At 43.5% G+C, this 25,268-nt stretch overlaps 2 protein-coding genes across 29 annotated transcripts in view; both read left to right on the top strand.

Moving 5' to 3' along the window:
- Nucleotides 1-15,477, top strand: part of LOC307070892 (uncharacterized protein) — a 102,571-nt gene extending 87,094 nt beyond the window's left edge. For all 28 annotated transcript variants that reach the window (XM_079729612.1, XM_079729614.1, XM_079729608.1 and 25 more), the window contains 7 exons: nt 1,096-1,159; nt 1,339-1,567; nt 1,779-3,570; nt 4,023-4,196; nt 5,062-5,232; nt 13,930-13,976; nt 14,533-15,477. In XM_079729612.1, coding sequence (XP_079585738.1) covers nt 1,096-1,159; nt 1,339-1,567; nt 1,779-3,570; nt 4,023-4,196; nt 5,062-5,232; nt 13,930-13,976; nt 14,533-15,086 — 3,031 coding nt within the window. In that variant the 3' untranslated portion in view covers nt 15,087-15,477. The remainder of the gene's footprint in view (nt 1-1,095; nt 1,160-1,338; nt 1,568-1,778; nt 3,571-4,022; nt 4,197-5,061; nt 5,233-13,929; nt 13,977-14,532) is intronic.
- A 936-nt stretch (nt 15,478-16,413) lies between these two features.
- apmap (adipocyte plasma membrane associated protein) overlaps nt 16,414-25,268 on the top strand; it is a gene marked incomplete at its 3' end in the record, with an annotated part of 12,157 nt that continues 3,302 nt past the window's right edge. The window contains exons 1-4 of the mRNA XM_079729659.1: nt 16,414-16,727; nt 21,405-21,521; nt 22,133-22,248; nt 23,822-23,914. Coding sequence (XP_079585785.1) covers nt 16,636-16,727; nt 21,405-21,521; nt 22,133-22,248; nt 23,822-23,914 — 418 coding nt within the window. The 5' untranslated portion in view covers nt 16,414-16,635. The remainder of the gene's footprint in view (nt 16,728-21,404; nt 21,522-22,132; nt 22,249-23,821; nt 23,915-25,268) is intronic.

The following is a 25,268-nucleotide window of genomic DNA, read 5'->3' as shown; positions in this document are numbered from 1 at the left end:
AGCCCAGCCTCTACATGGAACACTTCCTTAGGCCAGCTGGCCACCTGAGAACCTTCCTCTTCTAGACCGCTCCATGGAGGGGAGAGTAGAATCTATTTACAGATTAACACACAGCGAGAAGGACGTTTTCAGCTCATGAATCCATTATATCCAACGTTTAGCTCAAATATTACTTCTTTATGCGCTATAGTCAGTGGCCGAGTTGTAAGAACAAGCCAGGGGGGATGGTGGATTTTAACTTTTAGGGACAGATCATTTGTGCTGATGACATTGGATATGGTGGGAGACCAACGGTGTGATAATTATTATTATTTGTATTACTATTATTATTATTATTATATTATTATATATTTTATCCCATAAAACGCAGCTGATCGGACGCATCACACGATTCGGAGGCATGCATCACATTTAAGGATTTTAAAAACTGATTCTTCTTATTCTTTTTCAAAAATTTATTTGGCAGAGAAGGGAGACTAGCGTTGCTCACGGGTTGGAATGAAAGGGAGAAAAGGGGACAGAGTTGCCTGCGGAAGCGATGTCCGAGATGCAGAGACAGCTTCACGCTACCAGCGTCTGTCTCGGGGATGGGAAGGGGAGATGGCTGTTTCAGAAGGGGATGATTTTGATCATTTTAATTCCAAAGGGGGATGCCATCCCCCCTCATCCCCCTCAACTCGAGTGCTGGCTATAGTGCTCTTATTGTATACCATTGTGTAATACATTTCTCTGGCCACCACCTACTCTTTCTTTATTTCATTATTATCATTAATTTCTGATTTTGCATGGTTAAATGTTGCATTGTTTAAGTTTTTGTTTTATGTCCTATGTGAGGTTGAAACATCTGAGGCATATGTTCCTTAGAGAGATAACATCGATTAAAAATGAAAATACCCTCAATGTCACCTGATTATTATCCGTGGAAAAGTAGTTAATGAATAAATTATTACAGAAAAAGGTTCTAGAAGAGTCCAGCAGGAGAGGGCAGACTCCCCTGGACCCAGCTGGGTGGTCCCTCCAGACTTCCTCCAATAGTCTGTCCAGGCTTTAAAGTGATGTTCATGCTCTTTGTGTGTTTGTGTGTGTCCTCTGCAGACAAGAGGTGAGGTCAAAGGTTACCGGTGGTCCGTCTGTACAGCAGCAACACACAGAGTTGAAGGTGTGTAAATGTATAAGACTGAGTTCAGTTATGAATGACATGTGAACAACATTTATCCTGGAGCTAACAGTCTCCAGGCTTCCCTCTTCAGACCAGCAGGACGTGAATCCAGGACAGATGGTTCTGATGTCCTCAGTTAGTTCAGAGTAAAGTTCTCATCAATGTTTATTCTGTTCCAGCGGATCAAGGAGAATGCACACACTTTTCTAGACAAGGAGGTGGAGAAGCTCTGGAGGGTTCTCTTCCCAGATTACCCACAATGCTCAGAGAACCAGAGGGGGGAGGAAGAGGAGGTGGATGGTGAGGAGAAGGAGCAGAGGAGGCGCGCCATAGAGGGAGTGGTAGACATCACACTGCTCTGCATGAAGCAGTTGAAGCAGGAGGAGCTGGCCGACTCACTGCAGAGCAGTAAGATACTCTGATGTTGAAAAAATATTAAGAAGATACTCTTATTTTGAAACAGAGCAGTAAGATACTCTTAATTGGAAATATGATTAGAAAGTTTGTCTTATTTAAAAACAGAGCAGTAAGAGACTATTATTAATTTAATTAATTGTATTAAATTTTAAAGAGCTGTACTATTTATAAACATACATTCTCCTGATGTTTTTTAATTTAGAAATGATTGCTAATGAGTGCCAAGATAAAATCAAGTCTCATCTGAAAGAGAAGACCAAGTTTGGGTTTGAGGGAATCGCTAAAGCAGGAGAGTCTAGACCTCTGAATGAGATCTACACAGAGCTCTACATCAATGAGGGAGGCAGTGGAGAGGTCAACAAGGAACATGAGGTCAGACTGATTGAAACCACTTCCAGGAAACCAGCCAGGGAGGAAACACCAATCAAATGCCAAGACATCTTTAAACACTTATCTGGAAAACAAATCAGGACAATAATGACAACTGGAGTGGCCGGCATTGGTAAAACCGTCTTAACCCACAAGTTCACTCTGGACTGGGCTGAAGGCAAAACCAACCACGATATAGACTTCACATTTCCCATTACTTTCAGAGAGCTGAATTTACTGAAAGATAAAAACTTTAGCTTGGTGGAACTTCTTCATCACTTCTTTATTGAGAGCAAAATAGCAAGAATCTGCAGCTACGACCGGTTCCAAGTTGTCTTCATCTTGGATGGTCTGGATGAGTGTCGACTTCCTCTGGACTTCCAGAACAACCCGATCTGGACTGATGTCACAGAGTCCAGCTCGGTGGACGTGCTGCTGACAAACCTCATCAAGGGCAACCTGCTTCCCTTCGCTCGCATCTGGATAACCACACGCCCTGCGGCAGCCAATCAGATCCCTGCTGAGTGTGTTGGCATGGTGACTGAGGTGAGAGGGTTCACCGACCCACAGAAGGAGGAGTACTTCAGGAAGAGATTCAAAGACGAGAAGTTGGCCAGCAAAATCTTCTCCCACGTCAAGACATCACGAAGCCTACACATCATGTGTCACATCCCACTCTTCTGTTGGATCACTGCCACAGTTTTGGAGGACTTCTTCAAAACATCCCAGGGTGAAGAAGAGATGCCCAAGACCATGACTCAGATGTACAGCCACTTCCTGAGGGTTCAGTCCATCCAGGGGGACAGGAAATATCATGGGAGAGCTGAAACAGATCAACAATGGAGTTCAGAGAGCAGGGAGATCATTGTTTCTCTCGGAAAACTGGCTTTTAACCAGCTGGAGAAAGGCAACCTGATCTTTTATGAGGCAGACCTGTCAGAGTGTGGCATCGATATCAAAGCAGCTTCAGAGTACACAGGAGTGTTCACCCAGATCTTTAAAGAGGAGTGTGGGCTGTATCAGGACACTGTGTTCTGCTTTGTCCATCTGAGCATCCAGGAGTTTCTTGCTGCCCTTTATGTCTTCCTGACTTTCATCGAGACTTGTGTTAATCTGCTCTCAAAAGAAAAAATAACCTGGTGGTCTTATTTTTTTAGAAATAAATCTGATCTGTTCTACCAGAGTGCTGTGGACAAGGCCTTAAAGAGTGAGAATGGACACCTGGACTTGTTCCTCCGCTTCCTCCTGGGCTTCTCTCTGGAGACCAATCAAATGATCCTACGAGGCCTGCTGGGACAGACAAGAAGTAGCTCACAGACCAATCAGAATACAGTGTCTTACATCAAGAAGAGGATAAGTGGAGATCTCTCTCCAGAGCGAAGCATCAATCTGTTCTACTGTCTGAATGAGCTGAACGACCGTTCTCTTGTGGAGGAAATCCAACAGTACCTGACATCAGGAAAACCTTCCAAAGAATGTCTCTCCCCTGCTCAGTGGTCAGCTGTGGTCTTCATCTTACTGTCATCAGAAGAGGAGCTGGACGTGTTTGACCTAAGGAAATACTCTGCTTCGGAGGATGGTCTTCTGAGGCTGCTGCCAGTGGTCAAAGCCTCCAAAACATCTCTGTAGGTTCACCAATAACATTTATTACAATACACAACACAATATACATAACACTAGGCTATAAACATGATAATAACATGCAAAGTATCTCTGTAGTTTCACTAATAGCATTTATTACAACACACAACACAATATACATAATAATGCAACATAAATGTAATAATGATATACAACAAACTCTTGCAATCTTGCAAAACATCTTGTCCATGCATCACAAATATGAAGAAGAATAACATAATAACAATTAAATAAAATAATTAAATTAATGGTTACATTTTTGTATAATGTATAGGTAGTAATTTTGATAATCTTAGTAATTAAAGTTATGTGTTTGTAAGATACAGCTTAAAAAAATGTACAACATTTGCAAAGGGACATCTATTCAACCAACTTCATGTTAAAGTGAAATAAGTTCTGCAGAGTTACATGTTCCTGTCTGTTTATTTGTGTGAAGGCTGAATGGCTGTCATCTGTCAGAGACATGCTGTGAAGCTCTGGCCTCAGTTCTCAGCTCCAACTCCTCTAGTCTGAGAGAGCTGGACCTGAGTAACAATGATCTGCAGGATTCAGGAGTGAAGCTGCTCTCTGCTGGACTTGGGAGTCCACAATGTACACTGGAAACTCTCAGGTCAGTTTCACTCAATCATTCACTCAAACAGCTAAACCACAAGGTTCCAAATCGAAATACCCATATTTGCATTCATGAAAGTAAAAATAATTTATATACATTAATATTTCATTGGATTAATGGGACACATTTCTTTGTTGTATATATATTAATTACATTATTCAATGTGTTAATGATGGTATCAGTAGGGTGTGATTAATGGTGGACGTCCATGGTGGAGGATTCCATGATTTCCAAACATTACCCACGACACTATAAACAGTATCTGCTGTTTGTTGAGCAAATATTTGTGCGTTTATAATATTGTACATGAAAACCATAAATAGGTAGAAGTAGTAATTGGTAAGAAGGCACACCGGTCGGCTGTTGGGATAAATAATGAGTTTCAAGATCATCTGATTCTCTGATAGCCTGCCCCTCAAACTTATCTGTGCTCAAACTCCTGCAATGAATGTGTTGCCCTCTCAACATCCCTCCAATACGGACACCAGAACTACACCATTTGTCAGTATGTTCCCTGGTTTCAATACACGTCTTGACATCGTCTGGACTCTCTGTTCCTCTGTGGTTTTCCCCCTTGGTATAAGGTGTGTTTAATACACAGCATACTTTTAAAATGTTATATTTTGAAGTAAATTGTTTGCGAATGGTGACTCATGTCCAATACGTTTGAATTGGGCTTTTTCCCCGTTGACAAAACACATCCTGGTTTTACACACTGGTTTAACTTAACTTGGTTAAGTTAAGTTGGTTTATGGTGTGTGTGTGTGTGTGTGTGTGTGTGTGTGTGTGTGTGTGTGTGTGTGTGTGTGTGTGTGTGTGTGTGTGTGTGTGTGTGTGTGTGTGTGTGTGTGTGTGTGTGAAGGTTGTCTGGCTGCCTGGTCACACGGGAAGGCTGTGCTTCTCTGGCCTCAGCTCTGAGCTCCAACCCCTCCCATCTGAGAGAGCTGGACCTGAGCTACAATCACCCAGACTCAGGAGCTGCGCTGCTCTCTGCTCTGATGGAGAATCCACACTGGAGAATGGACACTCTCAGGTATGGAGAGGACAGCTCACCACTCAGGGACAATGTCTCCTACAAGGATTAGTGGACCAAGTTACCGTTATATTATTAGATAATGTGCTATCCTTTAGAAGCAGCTTTGATTATGGTGTTGAAAGTTAGAAATGTTAATATTTCAGTTTTTAAAGTCAACATGCTGCTCTCTGTGCGTTTACATGCAGAGTCATAATCGGGTAAATAAACGAATAAGACCTCAACAGGGCCTCGTTTCCCGATAACGATGGATCCACGCTCGTACGATCATTCTCACGATGGATCTTGCGAACCATCGTACATTTCTTTGGAGCGTTTCCCGAAACTCCTCTTAACATGAACGCGCGTACACTGCACTAACGACGTTTGTAGGATTGTAACTTTCTACTGACACGGTGCTGAAATGGGCTCCGTGGGGGGGGGGGGGGGGGAGACGCAGGAATGTCGCAGGAAAATGGGGTTGAAAAGGGTTAAAATATCTCCCCATCAAGGCCAACAGCAGAGCAGCCTACGAAAAGAATAGACTGCAATAATATGAATGCCAAAGATATTAAAACACAATTGATTAGGCCTATGCCTAGGCCGACATATGCTATATCAGTCCCAATCCTGCACGCACTGAACGTACATTTATTCACGTACATTTATTCCCCCCTGAAATAATTCCATATTACAAAATCAAAAATAGATTGTGTGACAACTAGGCTACATTTATCTTAATTTGCTGATTTCTGAAACATCCTTTGCACAGCAAAGAGAGCCAACTTTATCTGATTCCGCATCAGGGGCGGAGTGGGGCACTAATAGCCACCGGGAAAATTCTCCCCGGCCCGGTCCTGGTCTGAAATATACCAGCCAGCACACACACATTTGACTAGCAGCTTGTGCTAGCTCCCGCCTAGCAATAACGTCAATGGTTGAGCTCTGGCTAACTGTTTTTCTGTCAATTCACCTGCACGACTCGTTGATGCCTGACTTCGGAATAAATCCGTTATTTTTGAGCACCTAGATGCATCCCCCTCCAGCATCCGCTTCTTCTTTATTCTGACCTTTTCAGCCCCTCCTTTCGCCTTTCTCTTCTTGCCTTCCATGAGTGCCACAACAAGCAAGCAACCACGAACTTGCTCACTTTCTCTGTCTGACGTGTCTTTAGGGTCATGCCATTAGACGTGGGGCCGCTCATATATCCCCCTACATTTCCGAAAATGGACTTGACCTGCAAGCTGTTTATTGGATAAACGCATTTCCCAATCCCAGGAGTCTTTGCTCCATTCTACGTCAATTCAAGAACAAAGAAATTAAAGTAAACTGTAGTTCGTATTTTTTATTTATGACCATGAACGTTCTGTAACGCCTGAACAATGAAGAATTAAATGAAGACAAAAAACAACAAAAAAAAACATGTATGAGACACAGAGAGTAAGCAAGTGGTATAAATATTGGTTGGATGTTCACTTCACTTATATTGTATATTTCGGGGATTTTCACAGAGTCTTGAGGGGTGTAAAATTATGCTCAGTGCCGGCTTGCAGACGTCTCGCGGCCGCTCATAATAATTGTGGGCTGGTCCAACTTAGGGTTGGATTTAGTGATTCGTTTCCGCGAACCAGTTCGCGTCATTCAGTTCGCCAAGAGGAGTCGTTCGCGAATCGTTCGTTCAGTCGAGTTTCCGGTAGCGGTGAATCGAATCATACACGGTTCTCTGAGTCAGTCAGACTCAGCCCCTCGTTCGTTCGTTCGTTCGTTCAGTCGAGTTTCCGGTAGAATCACGGAATGAACGGCTCAGACTCAGCGCCTCCCTCGTTCTCATTCTCATACGTCAACATTACAACTTTACCCAAACGCAGCGGAATGGGGGTTGTAGTTGATTATTGGATGTTTAACATATCAGCAAAATAATAGACTTGATTTAGCAATGATGGTGGGTGTCCCGGGTCCCACACAGCAAAAGAACTCCGCGGCGGAGGTATTGCGGCTTCCGGAACGGACCCGCGAAACGGCCCCGTATCGGCGTCCACTTGCCCTCAGTGACGGATCCGCTACGAAGGCGGATCGCGGATCCGCAGTGGCTCCTCGCTGCATCCGCTCCGGATCCGCGGTTAAAACCTTACCCCCGTGGCGGGTCCGTTTTGGACCCGCAAATGTATACAGACATCCGCCGCGGATCCGCAACGGACTCATAAAGATCCTGGCTCATCTGGCCCGGGTCCGTTTTGGACCCGTTTCTTATTTTCAATATCCCTTCTGTTCTTGCTGTAGGATAAAATAGGATAAACTAAACTATAGGATAAAACTAAAAACTATCACTAGGCCTAGCCTAGGCTACTACAGCAACATAGGCATAAGTTTAAATATGCATTGCCTTGTATTTTTAACCTAACAATATTGTCAATAGGCATAATAACAGAAAAGGTTCAAGTGAAGACATCAATTTACTGTACAAAGTAATCACTACTCAATAGAAATATTAAATTGACCTTTACATTTATGGAAAATTATAGGTTATAGCCTATTCTGTTGTTGTTAAGTAGTCTACGTTGGCTAGGCTACTTTACATAAATTTTGTGGTCAAAGCCTAATTTAGTGCTTAATAGGCATAGGTCGGTGCAGACATAAAATGTTATCTATTAGGCTACAACATGAAATGCTGCGCTATATACAGCTAAAATATCAGAAAATGAATAACTGGTGGAAGAAGTACAAGAAGTTCAATCAAAAGATTGTTTAATTATTAATGGGTGGAGGAGGGACACGTCTCCTCGCCGCCCGATCCGCCGCCAGGTTGAACCACCTGATGGCGTTTTTGGTGACCTCTGCGTCCGTGGCTGACCGTGTCGCCAAGTTTTTCCTCACAGCACCTGTAATCAAACAGACAGATTTTATGTAATAGATTTTTACTAACTTTAAGAAGAATGCACACATTTGGTGAACAGGGTGCATTAATGTCAACTGTTAGGCATGCAAACATGCAAAGTGCTTCGATAAACCAAGTCTTTTGTTTTGGGCCTACTGTAGCAGCAAGGAGAAGACTACTGGAGCAAGCACCTTGAAACATTTCGAAAATGAAGCAATAAACTGCAAATAGAACCAGCTGAACAACCGCAGCCGGTATTACTGGATAAATTAAAACTGTATAAGACGATTGGGTGGGTTTTTGGTTGATTGAAAGGTTTTTAGTCTATAGTTCAGCTGGAAATTGCCAACAGAACAGCACAACTATTCTATATTTTACCTCAAATGTATTCAAACTTGATCACATTAGCTATTTGTTGCTATTTTCTGCAGGAAATGCATTGTGTAGTTATTATTAGTAGTTGTAGTAGTAGAAGCCGTTGTAGTAGTAGCAGTAGTAGTATCATTATTTGTTATATGGCCAAGTGCTCCAAGTGCTAGAAAATGTGTAAGCAACATTACATTTTAACGAACCAGAAAGTATCTTACTTGATGAAGCGAACCCAGCAGAGGCAATTGTAGGGGATGGGCAACAGTCAAATCCAGATGCTGCAGAACACAGAAAATAGAAGATGGGGACCAAGTTCCATACAGTAGCATAAGAAATCAGAAACAGGCGCGAATACCCATTAGTTGTATGAACCGTATCCCTTCACTTGATTTAAGCCATTTAACTGCATTTTCTGCAGGAAATGCTCCAACTGCTAGAAAATGTGTAAGGACCATTACATTTTACGAAACCAGAAAGTATCTTACTTGATTAAGCGAACAGTCAATGGGCAACAGTCAAATCCAGATGCTGCATAAGACACAAAATAGAAGATGGGGAACAAGTTCCATACAGTAGCATAGGAAATCAGAAACAGGCGCGAATACCCATTAGTTGTGTGAACCGACTTAAAGTGATTAAAATGGCAAATTTTCATTATAAAGAGGATGGCAGATAACCACTACACATGAGACCAGACTTGCCAAAATGTTAACTTGCTGCAATCTATTTGTATGGTACACATGCCTGGAATTTCGTGATATGAGGGGCAAGGCCACTTGGCCTGCATCGGGGCAATTTTTTTGAGGGCACAACGTACAGCGTACTCGGTTGCTAGGCTATTTCTCTGCTAATCAACACTACGAATGCTGGTAACAAATTGTAAAAAGACACACCGTGTGAAGTTATTTTTTTCGTTTTGGCAAGTAGCCATGTAATAAACGGGATTATGTATAGAACGTCGCCGGTCATTATCGAAAATAAGCCCCTTCGGGGCGAAGCAAGACACCTCCGCTTCGCGTCGGTGTCCGGTTCGCCCTGTCTGGGTTTATTTTCCCGATTATGACCGGCGTTTTATACATTATTCCTTACATAACAGCGACACATTAAAACAGACCAGGCCAGACCAAATAACAATGTGTTTTTTTAATCTGAGTGTATGTGTGTGTGTTCACCGGCTCCCGGATGAGTCAAAAGCAGCGAAAGAATTTCCCCCAAAAAGGGACAATGAAGGATAACTTAACTACCATAACATATTCTGCCGAAATTACTATTCCATTTTAAATCAAATAGGCTACAGACTGACATGATAATCGCCTCTCAGCTAACTAGCCTGCTAACTAACTAGCCTACTAGCTAGCTAGCCTGTTGCAAAAAATGATAGCCTAACTGAAAAATGATTTAGGCTTACTGCTAGTCCTAATATCAAACAACGTCATTACAATCATACGTAAATGATGATTAAAAAAACACAAAGGCCAATGTTTATTGTGAATGTCGTCAATAAATAATTACATAAATAAATCAAAATCAATAATAACTGCAACTGTGTTCCAGCAAAGAAAATCTCAACTGATATGATCGTCTCTGCTCTAGGCTTTCAACGTGTTGGCGCGTCCGCGTTCGCGGAACAGACACGGGTCCGCTCAGGATCCGCAATATATCAATAAATAATCAAATAAACAAATCAAATAATAAATAATAATAATGAATCAATAATAAATCATAGCTCAACTTACATGATCGTCTCAGCTCTTGGTGTACTTCCAACAGTTACAGGCGCATCGGATCCGCGACACGGGTCCTCTGGGCGGCGCCAAAACGGATGTCACAGTAACGCGGGTTTGGTAGTCTCCTGCTGTGTGGGCGTGTTTTAGGCTCCCATAAACAGAACCCTGTGCAGCCAAAGACTAAATCTAGCTGCCAAAATTAACACTGCCTTCAAAACGAGAGCTGGTTAATTGTGAAAAATGCATTAAACTGTCATCAGACAACGCAGTTATACGCTATTGTAATGACCTCGCCGGTGACAAACCAGGTCACTGAAAACCCGTAACCAACGGCATAAAGCCACACTAACAACAACCGGTTACACGGGCAACCCCCCAACCCGGTCCCTTCAACGTGCAAGCCCCCACCCTCCTGTTCTCCCAAGGCCCTCCCCCAGCTGACCTGATGATTCGCCCCCCACACTGATTGACAAGAAGAACATCCAATGCATGCACAGAGAACAACTGGCATAACGGACAACGAAATACAATGCAACACATAACACACAAACTCTTTAAATGTCCAAGGGTCGCTACACTATAGACTTTCAAATTAACTTGGTTAAGAATTTCAAATGATAAATATGTACACTTTATGTTGAAAGTATACTGTCGCGATTTCCATTGAAACGAATTGCGCGGTGACTAGTCTTCACAACGAGAGCTGGTAGGTTGTGAAAAATGTAGTATAAAGGCTGGGACGAATTTCGAATTATAAATATGTACAATGCATCCTTTAAATACGTCCATGCAACAGATGGCCAATGTGAATAATAGATAGCTCGCTCACTAAGCCCATTTGTTTTTTCCCCATTAAACCTGTTGATTTCTGTCTCTCATTGACTAAAATTCAACGAGAGCGTCCTAGACTCAGTCCTAGAACAGCATACGATTGGCTGGCTCTCGTGAGTCGTGACGTTTCTCAGTCGGTCCCTCCTCACCACTCACACAGTGAGTGAACGAACTGTCAGCGAGTCAGCGACTAGTGGGTCTGGGAGGAGTCGAGTCTGAGAACGAACGAGGCGAACGAGACGAACGAGGCGAACGAGACGAACGAGGCGAACGAGAGAGCGGAACCAGTTCAGTTCGTTCGTCTTAACGATTCGTTCATTCGAACGAGTCAACACTAGTCCAACTGACCTCGCTGGCCGACCGGGAAATCTCCCGGTCGTCCCAACGGCCACTCCGCCTCTGTTCCGCATAAGGTGTAATTGATTGCCGCGCACTCTCTAGTCTAGAATCTTTGGTGTAAACATTAAAAATGCAACATTCCATTAATTCATTATCATTCAAATGCAGAGGCTGGGCATTGACACACGGCTATTGCTGACCCGATTAGGAGAGCTTGGTATAGATCCTGCACATATTGTTGGGCAGGATGATGTATAGGCCTTTTTACACTGCCAAGCCGGTTCGCTCGCAGCTTGGAACGCCCAATGTCAAGTTTCCTTTGTAAAACCGAGGGGGTCAAATCCCCCTTTCGTCACGGTGCAGACTTTCTTGGTTTACTGGAGAAGGCGGGACGCGCACAGAGTCTAGACCTCTTCAGAATAATTTGAATATTCCGAATTTTTTGATTTTTTTATGAATGAAGACACCCGCATGCAAGAATGAGTTCACATCTCAGTGTAGGCTACAAACGCGATCATATTCTTTATTTTGCTGACCACTTGTTTTTTATCCCGACAAAAGCCTCGTAAGGAAAGTTCCTCTGCGTCTCTATCGTAGATCGCACCATCTTTCAAGGTCTTTGTTTAATGCGACTCCTTAACCTTCTCTCACATGATCAGCAGCTTGCGGATTTCATTTTCTCTCCAGTTAGAACTGCTCATGAAGATATCGCTGCTTTGTCTCTGTAGAGGCAGCACAGCAACACCTCTATCCAAGGCCCCCCCGGAACCGCGGAGCGGTCGCACTTACATCAGATTCAGAATGAAACCCAATAAACCGCAAATGTGTGTAAAGGGTCCGGGAGGGTAAATCGGGGTGCTAGCTCAAGCAGGCAATTTACCTCGGGCAGTGTAAACACGCGGACCGTGCCACGAAAAAGGCGTGCATACGACGGCATATTAGGCAGTGTAAAAACGCCTTATGATGGTGCTGGTAATGTAAGAGGGAAAGCGCGCGGCGTTCAGGCATGCATCGCAGCACAGTTTCCCGCAGCAGTCTACGTTCACTGCAGAAACCACGCTCTCAACTTGGCGATTGTGCAAAAAGAGAATTTCATCCCAGCCTCACCGAAGCGCCTGTAGTGCTTTATGGCAAACAATCTCAACAAAAAATGCCTGCAGAAATTCTCCGACACCCGCTGGTCTCAGCATGATTCGTGTACAGTATGTCTTCTGTCGTTGATCAATATGAGGACATTTTAACCACGATGGTTGAATTAAAATCAGAGGGGAGACAGCAAGTGCAGCTCGAAAGCGACCTCCCACACAAGAGCAATGGAATCATTTGATTTTATTATATGCCTTGTGAGAGGGTTGCCTTGTGACGTGGCGTTTGATTGGTACATTTCCGCTGCGCATGTATTTTTGGAATTTTAAATTGCTGCAATTATGTTGTTGTTGACTTCTAACAAGTCTCTGTCTTTGGTGTTTAAATCTAACAGTAGTCTATGAGTAGGCCTAATATATCGGCGGTAACCACTGTTTTGGGGATATTGCGAAATTGCGCCAGCTGGACATTCCGTGGTATTTGGTGTGTTTTATTAAAACACATCCAATACACAGAATGTCCGCCGGTGACGCCACTGAGGCCTATGAGTACCCCTGGAGTCCTCGTTAGCTACGAGTGTTTTCACGACGTTCGTTACAAACGATGCTTTCGGGAAACGGTGTGAAACCTGTACAATGCTTGTACAACGCAATTCACAAACCACTTAGGCTAACGATGCTTTCTGGAGACGGGGCCCTGGACTTGTAAAAATCAGCACATGAACGGACAAGCAAAATCGGATAAGAACACCTAGATAACTCGTTCATAGTCGTATTTGTACCTGCATGTATACCAGCATCGTATCGCATATCGAAGTTCGCGTTCCAACTTCCACAACAGGTAAAGACTCGTAGTGGGGGTTATCTCGGCCATGGTGGAGAAGGCATTGGGGGAAAGGAACTTTGGCTTTGACTCTCTGAAGTCCAGGTTGAAACGCGACATATGAAACAAAGGGATTGTTGCCGTATGCAGGACAGCTGTCAGTTCACTTCGGGTCTGTGTCATTTCTCAGACGCTCCATTTGTTCCGACCCGCGGTCGTATGCGGACTCCTCCGGATGGACTCCTCCCGCTGCTCCACGGCCGGAGGAGTCGGCATACGACCGAGAGGTCGGAACAATGGAGCGTCGGAGAAATGATATGGACCTGAAGTGAACTGACAGCTCTCTATGGAAACATCTTTATCGAATGCTGCGGTCGCCTTAGTTTGTTGTTGCTGGTGACATAAAGAGGTCAGCCGGTGGCTCTACCACCACTAGTTGAAATGGGTACAGCGCCACCTATCGTACTGGGGCATGACATGCTTCTGGCAATGAATCGATTTTCTTACCGCCATGTATACAATTGGACAATTGCTGTTGTCCAATTAGGGAGCATAGTCGAACTATGACTTTCATCGGATTAAGCTGTGCATGTAAACGTACAAGTGTTAACATGTGAATAATGTTTCCCTGTTTAAAGACAACATGCTGCTCTCTCTTTGTCTCCCCAGTTTTGAGCACGGTGGAGTGTTGAGGCTGAAACCAGCTCTAAAGAAGTGTAAGTGTCACAGAGTTAGGATTACTACTTTTCATATAATAAGAATAGTAATAATAGTAATAACAATAATAACAACAACCATGTTTGAAAGATTTTGTTGTTGTTATTAATAACGGTTGGTTATAATATGACTCTCTTGTGCTTTGTGTTCATATCAGCCAATAGGAGTGACATTCAAGTTTTTAAAGGGCGAAACAAAGAAGATAATCGTAAACTTGATTATCTTTTCCAAGAGTAATTTACCAGAGAGGCCAACCCGCAAGTTGTTCTTTAAGTCCAACAATTCGACCCCTTTAGCAGAATTAGCTATATATATTTGTGTTAAAATTAACACATAACGCCTCAAACACATAAATTGTGCGTATGAAGCAGTACCTTCATGTATTAGAAAATAGTTTAACGGTTCTCATTTAATATAATCCTTACTATTAAAAGTATTATTATTATTAGTAGTGTAGATACTACCTTCATTTAATTATTATTAAATGATTATTTATTTGGTGATCAATTTAAATGTATATTTTCAGCCCCTGATCATGTCTCGTTCTCCCCTCAGATGCCTGTAAACTCACACTGAACACAAACACAGCCCACAGACGACTCTCTCTGTCTGAGAACAACAGAAAGGTGACGCGGGTTGAAGAGAGGCAGTCATATCCAAATCACGCAGAGAGATTTGATTCCCAGTACCAGGTGTTGGGTAGAGAGGGTCTGACTGGCCGCTGTTACTGGGAGGTAGAGAGGGAAGGAAATGTTGCTATAGCAGTGACATACAGAGGAATCACAAGGAGAGGAGAGGGTCTTGACAGCTCGCTTGGATGTAACAACAAGTCCTGGGTCCTTGATTGTAATGATGAAGGTTACACTGCGTGGCACAATGATATATGGATAGACATACATCTCCCCCCCCCTGGCTCTAACAGAGTAGGAGTGTATCTGGACCGGCCTGCTGGCACTCTGTCCTTCTACAGAGTGTCCCCAGGTGGAGGAGGGTCCTCAGACACACTGACACACATCCACACCTTCCAGTCCACCTTCACCCAGGAAGATCTTCTCCCTGGGTTCATAATCTGGACTCCGGGTTCCTTAGGGTCTCTGTGTCAGTTGTAGCCACAAACACACACACACACACACACACACACACACACACACACACACACACACACACACACACACACAAAGACAAAGTAACACACACTCATACAAATGCACACAAAGACAAAGTAACACACCCTAACACACCCCCCCCACACACACACACACACACACACACATGTACACGTACACACACATGCACACTTTTATAAATATAAAAAAATCCATGCATAAAATATACACAAATTGTTTATTATTATTTTGTCATTTTTCTGCTCTCAGTTTTTTTGATATATGAATCTCCATGAGCATTGGTTGATTATTAGGCCTCATTGATCACCTCTATTGATGGCTAGATGTAAACATTTATCATATTAAAGTCTTAATTAAAGTATTGTTCACTTTTTGTGTTGTTTATTTTGCATTTAGTTTTCAATGATTAGGTTAAGCTATATATATATATAAGATAAGATACTTTTGATCCTAGACGGGTAATTTGATGCCACAGCAGCACGACAGTAGAATTACATTACGATCTTTTTGTTGTCTAATTGTTCAACTAAATAAATATACTTTAATCAAAGGTTTGTTTTGATCAGTATCACCTTCATCTCAGTGCTAGTGTATCTTGACCTTTTCCTCACGGTAATAAATGGTTGTTGTGCTATAACCCGTTCTGACCACTAGAGGGCGTGACCGTGGCGTAAGTTGTCACTCTTAACCAAGTTCAGACCACAGTAGCGTCCCAGCCTAGTTGCAACAGACTAGATCCTTATAAAGGATCTGAACCCTGCCGACCATCATGAAAAAACAACAAGAACACCTCGTCTAATGGCTGAGAAGCATACAGCTTTTTAAGTCAATTTGAGCTTATTCATTGGAGTTACTAAACCTAGTTTAGGGCAAGTTTAGGGAACTTTTAGGCTACTCTGGTCCTAGGGGGCACTCAAGGTCTGTAGAATATAGTATGTGGGTACGACGGTAATTTACACTTCTGAGATGAGTATTTCCTTTGTGTATGAAAATAATGTTGGTCATCTCCGAATGGTGCCGAGCTTCAATGGGGCTGACGTAAGGAATTGTGGGACGGCATTATCTCTTTCCTTTCTGAAAGGATGGCCCTGTGTACCCTCTGCTAAAGGATAGAAGAAAAATAAGCATTGAAGCACCTTCCTATAGCCAGATGCAGACTTCCACTCCGGCCAGCCGGGGCACTGTAGCGCACTCCGGCCAGGAGGGGCGCTGTAGTGCACTTCGGCCAGCAGGGGCGCTGTAGCGCACTCCTGCCAGCAGGGGCGATGTAGCGCACTCTGCAACCTCCCCCACCGCGAGAAGGAAAACATTAGACTCTGCTCTCCAGCAAGCTGCAGTCAATGAGCTGCCAGTGGTTCCCAGTTTACCGTTCATCTGATCCTAGAAGTATTCTAGTGCCTCGGAGCCCGAAGCCCCTGTAGAGCGGACACACTGACCTCAGATCTCACGGAGCCCGGAGCAACTATAGAGAGGAACCCAAGAGCCCCCGTAAAGTGGACCCCCAGACCTTGGATCTATTTATCATCCCGTCATGAATGAAGTGGAGGGGCTGCGGCTCCGCAGGCTGAACCGACCCCAGGTCATCACGGACGATCTGCACATGCCCCAGAGCAAGGGCTCCAGGTGGGAGAATACGAATAACCACAACCTTCTGAATACATATTGTCTGGGAACCAGGAGGCAGGGGGCAGGAACCAGGTGACAGTGACCAGGGAACAGGAGGCAGGGACCAGTAGACAGGAACCTGGAGGCAGGAGATAGGAGGCGGGAGGCAGGAACCAGGAGGCAGGAGGCAGGGCGTGTGTTGTTGTCCCAGAACGCACCAGCAGGCAGGGCCGGCCCTATACACCTGGGGGCCCTAAGCAGGGTCATTTTGGAGCCCTGCTTTGCGGTTGATAGAGTAGTTTTGCCACAGAGAACATGCAACTCAATGCATTCAAAACCCTTACGGTTTTTATCCGTATCTCTTTGAACATGATTTGCCGCTATTATTTTACTACTTATTAAGTATACTCACTGAAAAAGTCAAAGTATTACGCACTTACCACATTTCTACTTTTAATTTATTGTCTGAATGTTGTAAATGTAGAAAATGTTCTGAAGCTTTTCTGTTGTTTTTTGTCCATGCATCACACATTGTTTAATTGCAACGTAGTATAGTAGAGCTATAAGTGGGTGAAAAAACTGCTGAGCAAAGTAAAGGTAAATCAGTTATTATGTGTCTTCAGTGACGTTAAGTATAGTAATGTCAATTAACAGGACAACGCTCCGCTCGCTATGGGAACAGGGGGCGCAAAACTCAATCTCGCCTAGGGCTACCAAAGGGCTAGAACCGGCCCTAGGGGAGAGAGGCGATGTCGGACAAAAGTTTCAAGCAAGCTTCGTTTAGCTTCGTCATGTACCGTATCGTCGTCATCGCGGTTGCCAGTTTGGGAAAAGTCAAACCAGCGCCTGCGCTGAATCAAACATCATGCTCCTTGCTTGTTGCCCTCTATACAGTCAGACCTCTATACAGTCTATGGGACAGTGTGAGACACAGTAAAAATTCTTAATTCCACCATTGTTTTCTTAAACTTATATGAGCTGTATTTCTATAATGTTTCCTTTCTTGTTAAAGGAGAAATCTGATGTAAAATGGATCGGGGATATGTTGAGTATGATAACGAGGTGGAATGTTTTAGCCGATTCTATCAAAACGCTATAAACTTGGAGCGATAGGGGCATGTCTCATGGTAAAAACTAAATCGCTATTTTAAACCACTTACAAGGCTCGAAGTAGCCCGACACTTCTTTGGTAGTATAATAATGGTCTTAACATATGAAACGAGGCATTGATAACTTTGTAAGTGTACAGATTGTTTATAAAAAAGGACATTTTTATACCCACAATACCATCAGTAGTTCACCTGTCTATGCTGGGGCGGAAGTAGCTCAGGAGGTTGGCTGGTAACTGCAAGGTTGCTAGTTCAATCCCCGGCTCCTCCTAGCTGAGTGTCGAGGTGTCCCTGAGCAAGGCACCTTGTCACGTTGCTTGTCGAGGTGACAACGTGACATTTTGTCATATAAAAAACGTTAAATTAAAACATCGCACCAACCGGCATATCAACACAGAAGTCACATGATCTTAAAGAGAAAGTGTCCCTATAACACAGAACGAAAACATGTCAATAACACAGTATGGTGAATTATGTCTATAGAGTCCACCACAAGACTACACTTTGTTGCTCTAATGTAATATTACCCTCCTCCTTGAGCCTCCCGAAATGTCTTTACACTTTGTTGCTCAAACTTAATATTACACTCCTCCTTGAGCCTACCCAAATGTCTTGCGTAATTGATATTCCCCCCCTCCCCCCTGCAGACTGTTTTAGTTGTTTTATTTTTCTTATGTTTTGTGTGTATGCTATGTGAGACTGTAGACTACTGCTGCCTGTCTTGGCCAGGACACTGGAAGAGATGTCATCTCAATGATGATTACTATTTTCAACTAACCAATAGTATTTGCCTTGCATTTTAAAATATCAATGCACTTTTTAGCCCTGAATAACAGTAAAAGCTATTTAATAATTGATTTGCATGCATAGTATACTACACTTTCCATTGAACAATTACCCCTGTTACCATAAATTGATTGAATTAATTTTATAATGTAATCAATTGCTCACACAGTAGCTGCTTTCAGACACACGTTTAAGTCCTGATATTCTCCTAATGGGCCGTATGTGTGAACAACATATCCTGAACTTTGTACCCAGAAAATCTCCTGAATAATACTACCCCTGAGGTAGTATTTTCTCTGTAGGAAATGTATATTACCTATATGTGAATGAGGAGTAGAAAATCAGTATTTCTCACACCACTTCAGTGGGCGTGTTGATGACGCTTCTGCATGTTATTGAGTGGCCCCCTAAATGATAATCAGCCTGTTGCCTTTTGTTCGCTGAATGGTTAAAAAATGTTTAAATGTTGGCACTGCTTTCACGAGTCATTTGTGGTGAACGAATGTTATACGTTGTAAAATTAAAGGCAAAAAGTTATTATATTATGTTATTATATTAAATGTTATTATTAGTGCTGTCAGTTCAACGCGTTATTAACGGCGTTAACGCAAACCAATTTTAACGGCGTTCATTTTTTTATCACGCGATTAACGCTCTTTTGGCTTGGCAAACGTTGTCGTTTTTTCACCTGCTGTCTAGCAACAACTAGTCACGTTAGAAAAACTACAACACCATACCGGATCTAGCTACACCGGAAACAAAACAACAAGCACGCCGCACAAACTTGTTGGGGCAAGCAAGAATACGGAGCGGGTGAAAAACTTCTTAAAAGTGTGTGTGTGTTTGTGTGTCACTCTGTTCGAGCCTGCATGAGAGTTCAATGTTGTCATTAGCTGTTACGTCTTTCTGACCAATCGCAGTTCAAGGCCAACCTGGGCTGTACCACTTCGGGAGGGGCCGCTCAGTGACTCCCCTCTAGGCAAAATCGACTTGGTTGCGACGTCGACACTTTGTGAGTGTTGCGTCTGTTGAGTGAGTGAGAGGTTGCGGGCGCACAGCTCAGGCTGCCGGACGGCGCTGAAAGGAACTTTTATAATCGCAATATTGTTATCCCGCAGTAATCAGCCCGACAGCCCCGAAACGTTATCGGCCCACCGGGAATTTTCCCGACTCTCCCGATAACCACTCCGCCACCGTGTGTGTGTGTGTGTGTGTGTGTTTTTGTGTGTGTGTTATTCAATAGCAGGCCTACGTACGGTAGGAATATTCATACTGGTTTAAATAATAAATGTTATAGTATTTCCCATCTTTTCTGAGCAAGAGTTTTGTTCGAAAGTTCAGTGATTGAAACAAATAAAAGCCTGGGCTATTGAAGTTTTATGGTAAGCCTACCACTGTCATGCATGTACCCGATGTCAAGTGGACCGGGTTGAATTCACTGCGGGTCTCTCTTCTTATATCCATCTTACCAAATATATTTTCTTACTGTCCTTTTCAACACTCGGATCTCACTAGAAGGCTGGCAGCATGAAATCAAGGAGTATTTGGAATAGAAAAAAAATTGCGATTAATCGCGAGTTAACTATGACATTAATGAGATTAATCGCTTGACAGCACTAGTTATTATATATAATTTGTTTCATTATCGACTGGGGTTTCCACATTATAGCCATGGGTTTAATTACAACTTTAGGTTGAGCGTGCGCAACACGTGCACGAAAACTCTAGTCACATTAATAACAGAAGAAGATACACCTTATTAATCCTTCTCTGCATTTGGCCCCTCCTATGGGGGTGGTCGATGGCCACAGCATGTTGTAGGGCCCCTGCATTGCTCATGGGCAGGGCAGAAGTGTTATTTCCTCAAATTGATTCTTAAAATAATAAATGAGGAAGAATAACGCTACACTGTTGGATGTATTGGATGTTATAATCATAATAATCATAATCATTATTCATAATCAGGGCACCTAGAGTTTTCCATAGTGAGTCACTAGCGAGTACCGCTCTAGACACTACACAGTGTTGATATTGACCGCTCTAGGAGCTACAGTAGGTGTTGATAGTAAGTACCGCTCTAGGAGCTACAGTAGGTGTTGATAGTGACCGCTCTAGGAGCTACAGTTGGTGTTGATAGTGACTGCTCTAGGAGCTACAGTAGGTGTTGATAGTGAGTACCGCTCTAGGAGCTACAGTAGGTGTTGATAGTGAGTACCGCTCTAGGAGCTACAGTAGGTGTTGATAGTGGCCACTGTAGGAGCTACAGTAGGTGTTGATAGTGAGTACCGCTCTAGGAGCTACAGTAGGTGTTGATAGTGAGTACCGCTCTAGGAGCTACAGTAGGTGTTGATAGTGACCGCTCTAGGAGCTACAGTAGGTGTTGATAGTGACCGCTCTAGGAGCTACAGTAGGTGTTGATAGTGACCGCTCTAGGAGCTACAGTAGGTGTTGATATTGACCGCTCTAGGAGCTACAGTAGGTGTTGATAGTGAGTACCGCTTTAGGAGCTACCGTAGGTGTTGATAGTGAGTACCGCTCTAGGAGCTACAGTAGGTGTTGATAGTGAGTACCGCTCTAGGAGCTACAGTAGGTGTTGATAGTGAGTACCGCTCTAGGAGCTACAGTAGGTGTTGATAGTGACTGCTCTAGGAGCTACAGTAGGTGTTGATAGTGAGTACCGCTCTTGGAGCTACAGTAGGTGTTGATAGTGACTGCTCTAGGAGCTACAGTAGGTGTTGATAGTGACCGCTCTAGGAGCTGTTGACAGTGAGTGTGCTCACAGTGTGTGTCGCTCTCCCAGTAGCTACAGTGGGAAGGTGTTCCGGGTGGTGCTGGTGTCCCTGGCGGTGTTCCTGTTGTTCCCGCTCCTGGTGGTGTGTCTGATCCTCGAGTCTCCGATCCAACCGGACGTCCTCAGGTAAGACGGCGGCTCACTGCTGCCCTTCACCACCTCATCCATCCCACTGGTTTATCACAATCACAGCGAATCACCACGATCCCCAGGCAGATGGAGGAATAATAATGAAAATTATGAAGTGATATAATGTAGTATAAAACACACAAATGCAATGCACAAATATTGTACAAATATATACATGAAAATACAGTGAAGCAAATATATGAAACGGATACAAATATGCATATATATATATATATATATATATATATATATATATATATATATATATATATATATATATATATATATATATATATATATATATATATATTCACACCCCCACAAAGAAATTTGCGTAAACTTCACACATTCCCTAAAATGTACACCAAATTTTCATCAAACTACCTAGGGGGAGGGATGTGTGTAGGACTAACATACATGATGGGATGGGAGGTGATACTATGGGATGTGATACTATGGGAGGTGATTGTATGTGATGTGATGTGACGGTATGTAATGTGATGGTATGGGATGTTACGTGATGTTATGGTATGCGATGTGATGTTATGGTATATGATGTTATGTGCTGTGCCGTGGTGCTCCCCGCTGGGCTTTGGTGCGGTGTCCAGGCTGAGCGAGCCCCCGGTGATGAGCGGATGCTATGAGCCCAACCTGGAGCTCAGGGACGCCCAGAGGCTGTTCGAGGACCAGATCCAAGGCCCCGAGTCCATCGTCAACATCGGTGGTACGTGGGGACATGAGGGATAGCTGGTCCACATCCATGAGGTCCCACAGAGCAGCTAACCCTGGTCCACATCCATGAGGTCCCACAGAGCAGCTAACCCCGGTCCACATCCATGAGGTCCCACAGAGCAGCTAACCCTGGTCCACATCAATGAGGTCCCACAGAGCAGCTAACCCCGGTCCACATCCATGAGGTCCCACAGAGCAGCTAACCCTGGTCCACATCCATGAGGTCCCACAGAACAGCTAACCCCGGTCCACATCCATGAGGTCCCACAGAGCAGCTAACCCTGGTCCACATCCATGAGGTCCCACAGAGCAGCTAACCCCGGTCTACATCCATGAGGTCCCACAGAGCAGCTAACTGATCCTTGAGGAGGAACATTATCTATTGATCAGAAGGAGCATTATCTATTGATTCTTCAGAAGGAACAATATCTATTGATCAGAAGGATCATTATCTATTGATCCTTCAATAGGAACAATATCTATTGATCAGAAGGAGCATTATCTATTGATCCTTCAGAAGGAACAATATCTATTGATCAGAAGGAGCATTATCTATTGATCCTTCAGAAGGAACAATATCTAATGATCAGAAGGAGCATTATCTATTGATCCTTCAGAAGGAACAATATCTATTGATCAGAAGGAGCATTATCTATTGATCCTTCAGAAGGAACAATATCTATTGATCAGAAGGAGTATATCTATTGATCCTTCAGAAGGAACAATATCTATTGATCAGAAGGAGCATTATCTATTGATCCTTCAGAAGGAACAATATCTATTGATCAGAAGGAGCATTTTCTATTGATCCTTCAGAAGGAACAATATCTATTGATCAGAAGGAGCATTATCTATTGATCCTTCAGAAGGAACAATATCTAGTGATCAGAAGGAGCATTATCTATTGATCCTTCAGAAGGAACAATATCTATTGATCAGAAGGAGCATTTTCTATTGATCCTTCAGAAGGAACAATATCTATTGATCAGAAGGAGCATTATCTATTGATCCTTCAGAAGGAACAATATCTATTGATCCTTCAGAAGGAACAATATCTATTGATCAGAAGGAGCATTATCTATTGATCCTTTCATTGAAGAAGGGTCATTTCATGCAGCTAATTTGAGGCAGATAATTTATGAAAGATAATTTTACATAGATAATCTAATATAGATAATATTATCTTGCATGTATGAGGTATAAATAAGACATCATTTATTGAACCCATCTCTCTGAAATGCCCATGTGCTGAATCCTCTCCTCCCCAAGGTCAAAGGTCACCTGGTTTCCGTGTTGTGTCTGCTGGGTGTCTGTGGGTCAAGGTGATACAGGCTGAGGGGTGTCTGTTGGTCAGGGTGATGGAGGCTGAGGGTGTCTGTTGGTCAGGGTGATGGAGGCTGAGGGTGTCTGTTGGTCAGGGTGATGGAGGCTGAGGGTGTCTGTTGGTCAGGGTGATACAGGCTGAGGGGGGTCTGTTGGTCAGGGTGATGGAGGCTGAGGGTGGTTTGCTGGGTGTCTGTTGGTCACTGTCTGAGGGTAAGCTGTGCTCTGCTCTCCTCCTGCAGACGTCCTCTACACCGGGACCGCCGACGGCAAGATCCTGAAGCTGGTGGGCCGGAGGTCGTACCTGGTGGCCCGGCTGGGACAACCCCCCTGCGGTGAGTGTGTTTACCTTCAGGGCGTTTAGCAGATGCTTTAGTCCACAGCGGCCTATAACGTAGGGCTGTACGGTATGGACTAAAATGTATATCATGGTATGATTTGAGGCATAAACGGTAACGGTAGTATATCACTGTATGTTAATTTTATCTTCTAATTTCAATATAAATGCTTCTGAAGGGGGAAAATACTGCTTTTTTGTCATAAGCATGGGCGTAGGAATGAGTTTAACATTGGGGGGGACACATATCGGAAACCTGACAGATCCGTTAATGGTTTGAACAGAAATATGTCATAAATTAACTACACTGAAAAAATTCACAAATATATTTTATTCTACTAAAAAGATATATTTGTAAATGTAAAGGAAAACACATTATGAATGGCAGTAATGAATTGATAAATATCAAATCAATTATTTAATTGCACGCTCAATCATCCAGTTTTTTAGAATAAGAAGCGGTGACAAGACGCTGTGTTGCGCTTTCAAAATAAAATGAAATATCTTTCTCCCCCTGGTATAATTTTTAGGTGGGACAAATGCGCCTGTCTCCAATATTGGAGGTGACACGTCCCCTCCGTCCCCCACGGTTCCTACGCCCTTGGTCATAATGACTGGCTTTGGAAAATGCCTGTGGAAGCGATGTCTGATATGCAGAGACAGCTTCAGGCTACCAGCGTCTGTCTCGTATGGTGTGGAATGAGAGCTTGTGAAGGGACTATTCCGCAAGCTCGCAGGCACGCGGCAAGCGCGCCTGCGTGCTTGCGGAATAGCATACTGCCTGAGAAGGCAGTATCGTCCCTCGGAAAAGAAACGTTGCGCCGAATTGAAAAAGGAACTACGTTTCGTTACCATATTTTCAGTAGTTGCGCATAGCTTTACTTTTTACATGAAGAAGTAGTTATGTTACTGTATTAACGCGTTACTTACTTTATAAAGCGTTGCACACAACACTGTCTACCCGTCACACCGGTCTCACGGTAACGTCAAAATCAATACTGTAGTGCAAATTCACAGCGGTGTACTTTCTATACCGTTTATACTGTACACCCCTACTATAACGGTTCATACACACATTCACACACCGACGGCGGACCACGCAAAGGGATAGTTAGAGTTAGGTGCTTTGCTCAGGAACACCGTGACACTGCACCCTTCCGGTGGCAAGTCAACCCACTCTCTCGTGTGTGTGTGTGTGTGTGTGTGTGTGTGTGTGTGTGTGTGTGTGTCTGTGTGAGCAGCAGAGGGTTGGGAGTCAGATGCGATCTGTTCACTCTTCTCTCCTCCGTTTTGTTTCCACATGGCGTTGTGAAACTTCAGTTTCCTCTCAGATCCGTCGGTTAGAGGTTGCC

Source organism: Pollachius pollachius, assembly GCF_949987615.1.
Source record: "Pollachius pollachius genome assembly, chromosome: 2".
Lineage (NCBI taxonomy): Eukaryota > Metazoa > Chordata > Actinopteri > Gadiformes > Gadidae > Pollachius > Pollachius pollachius.
This window is presented reverse-complemented; position numbering and strand designations above follow the sequence as displayed.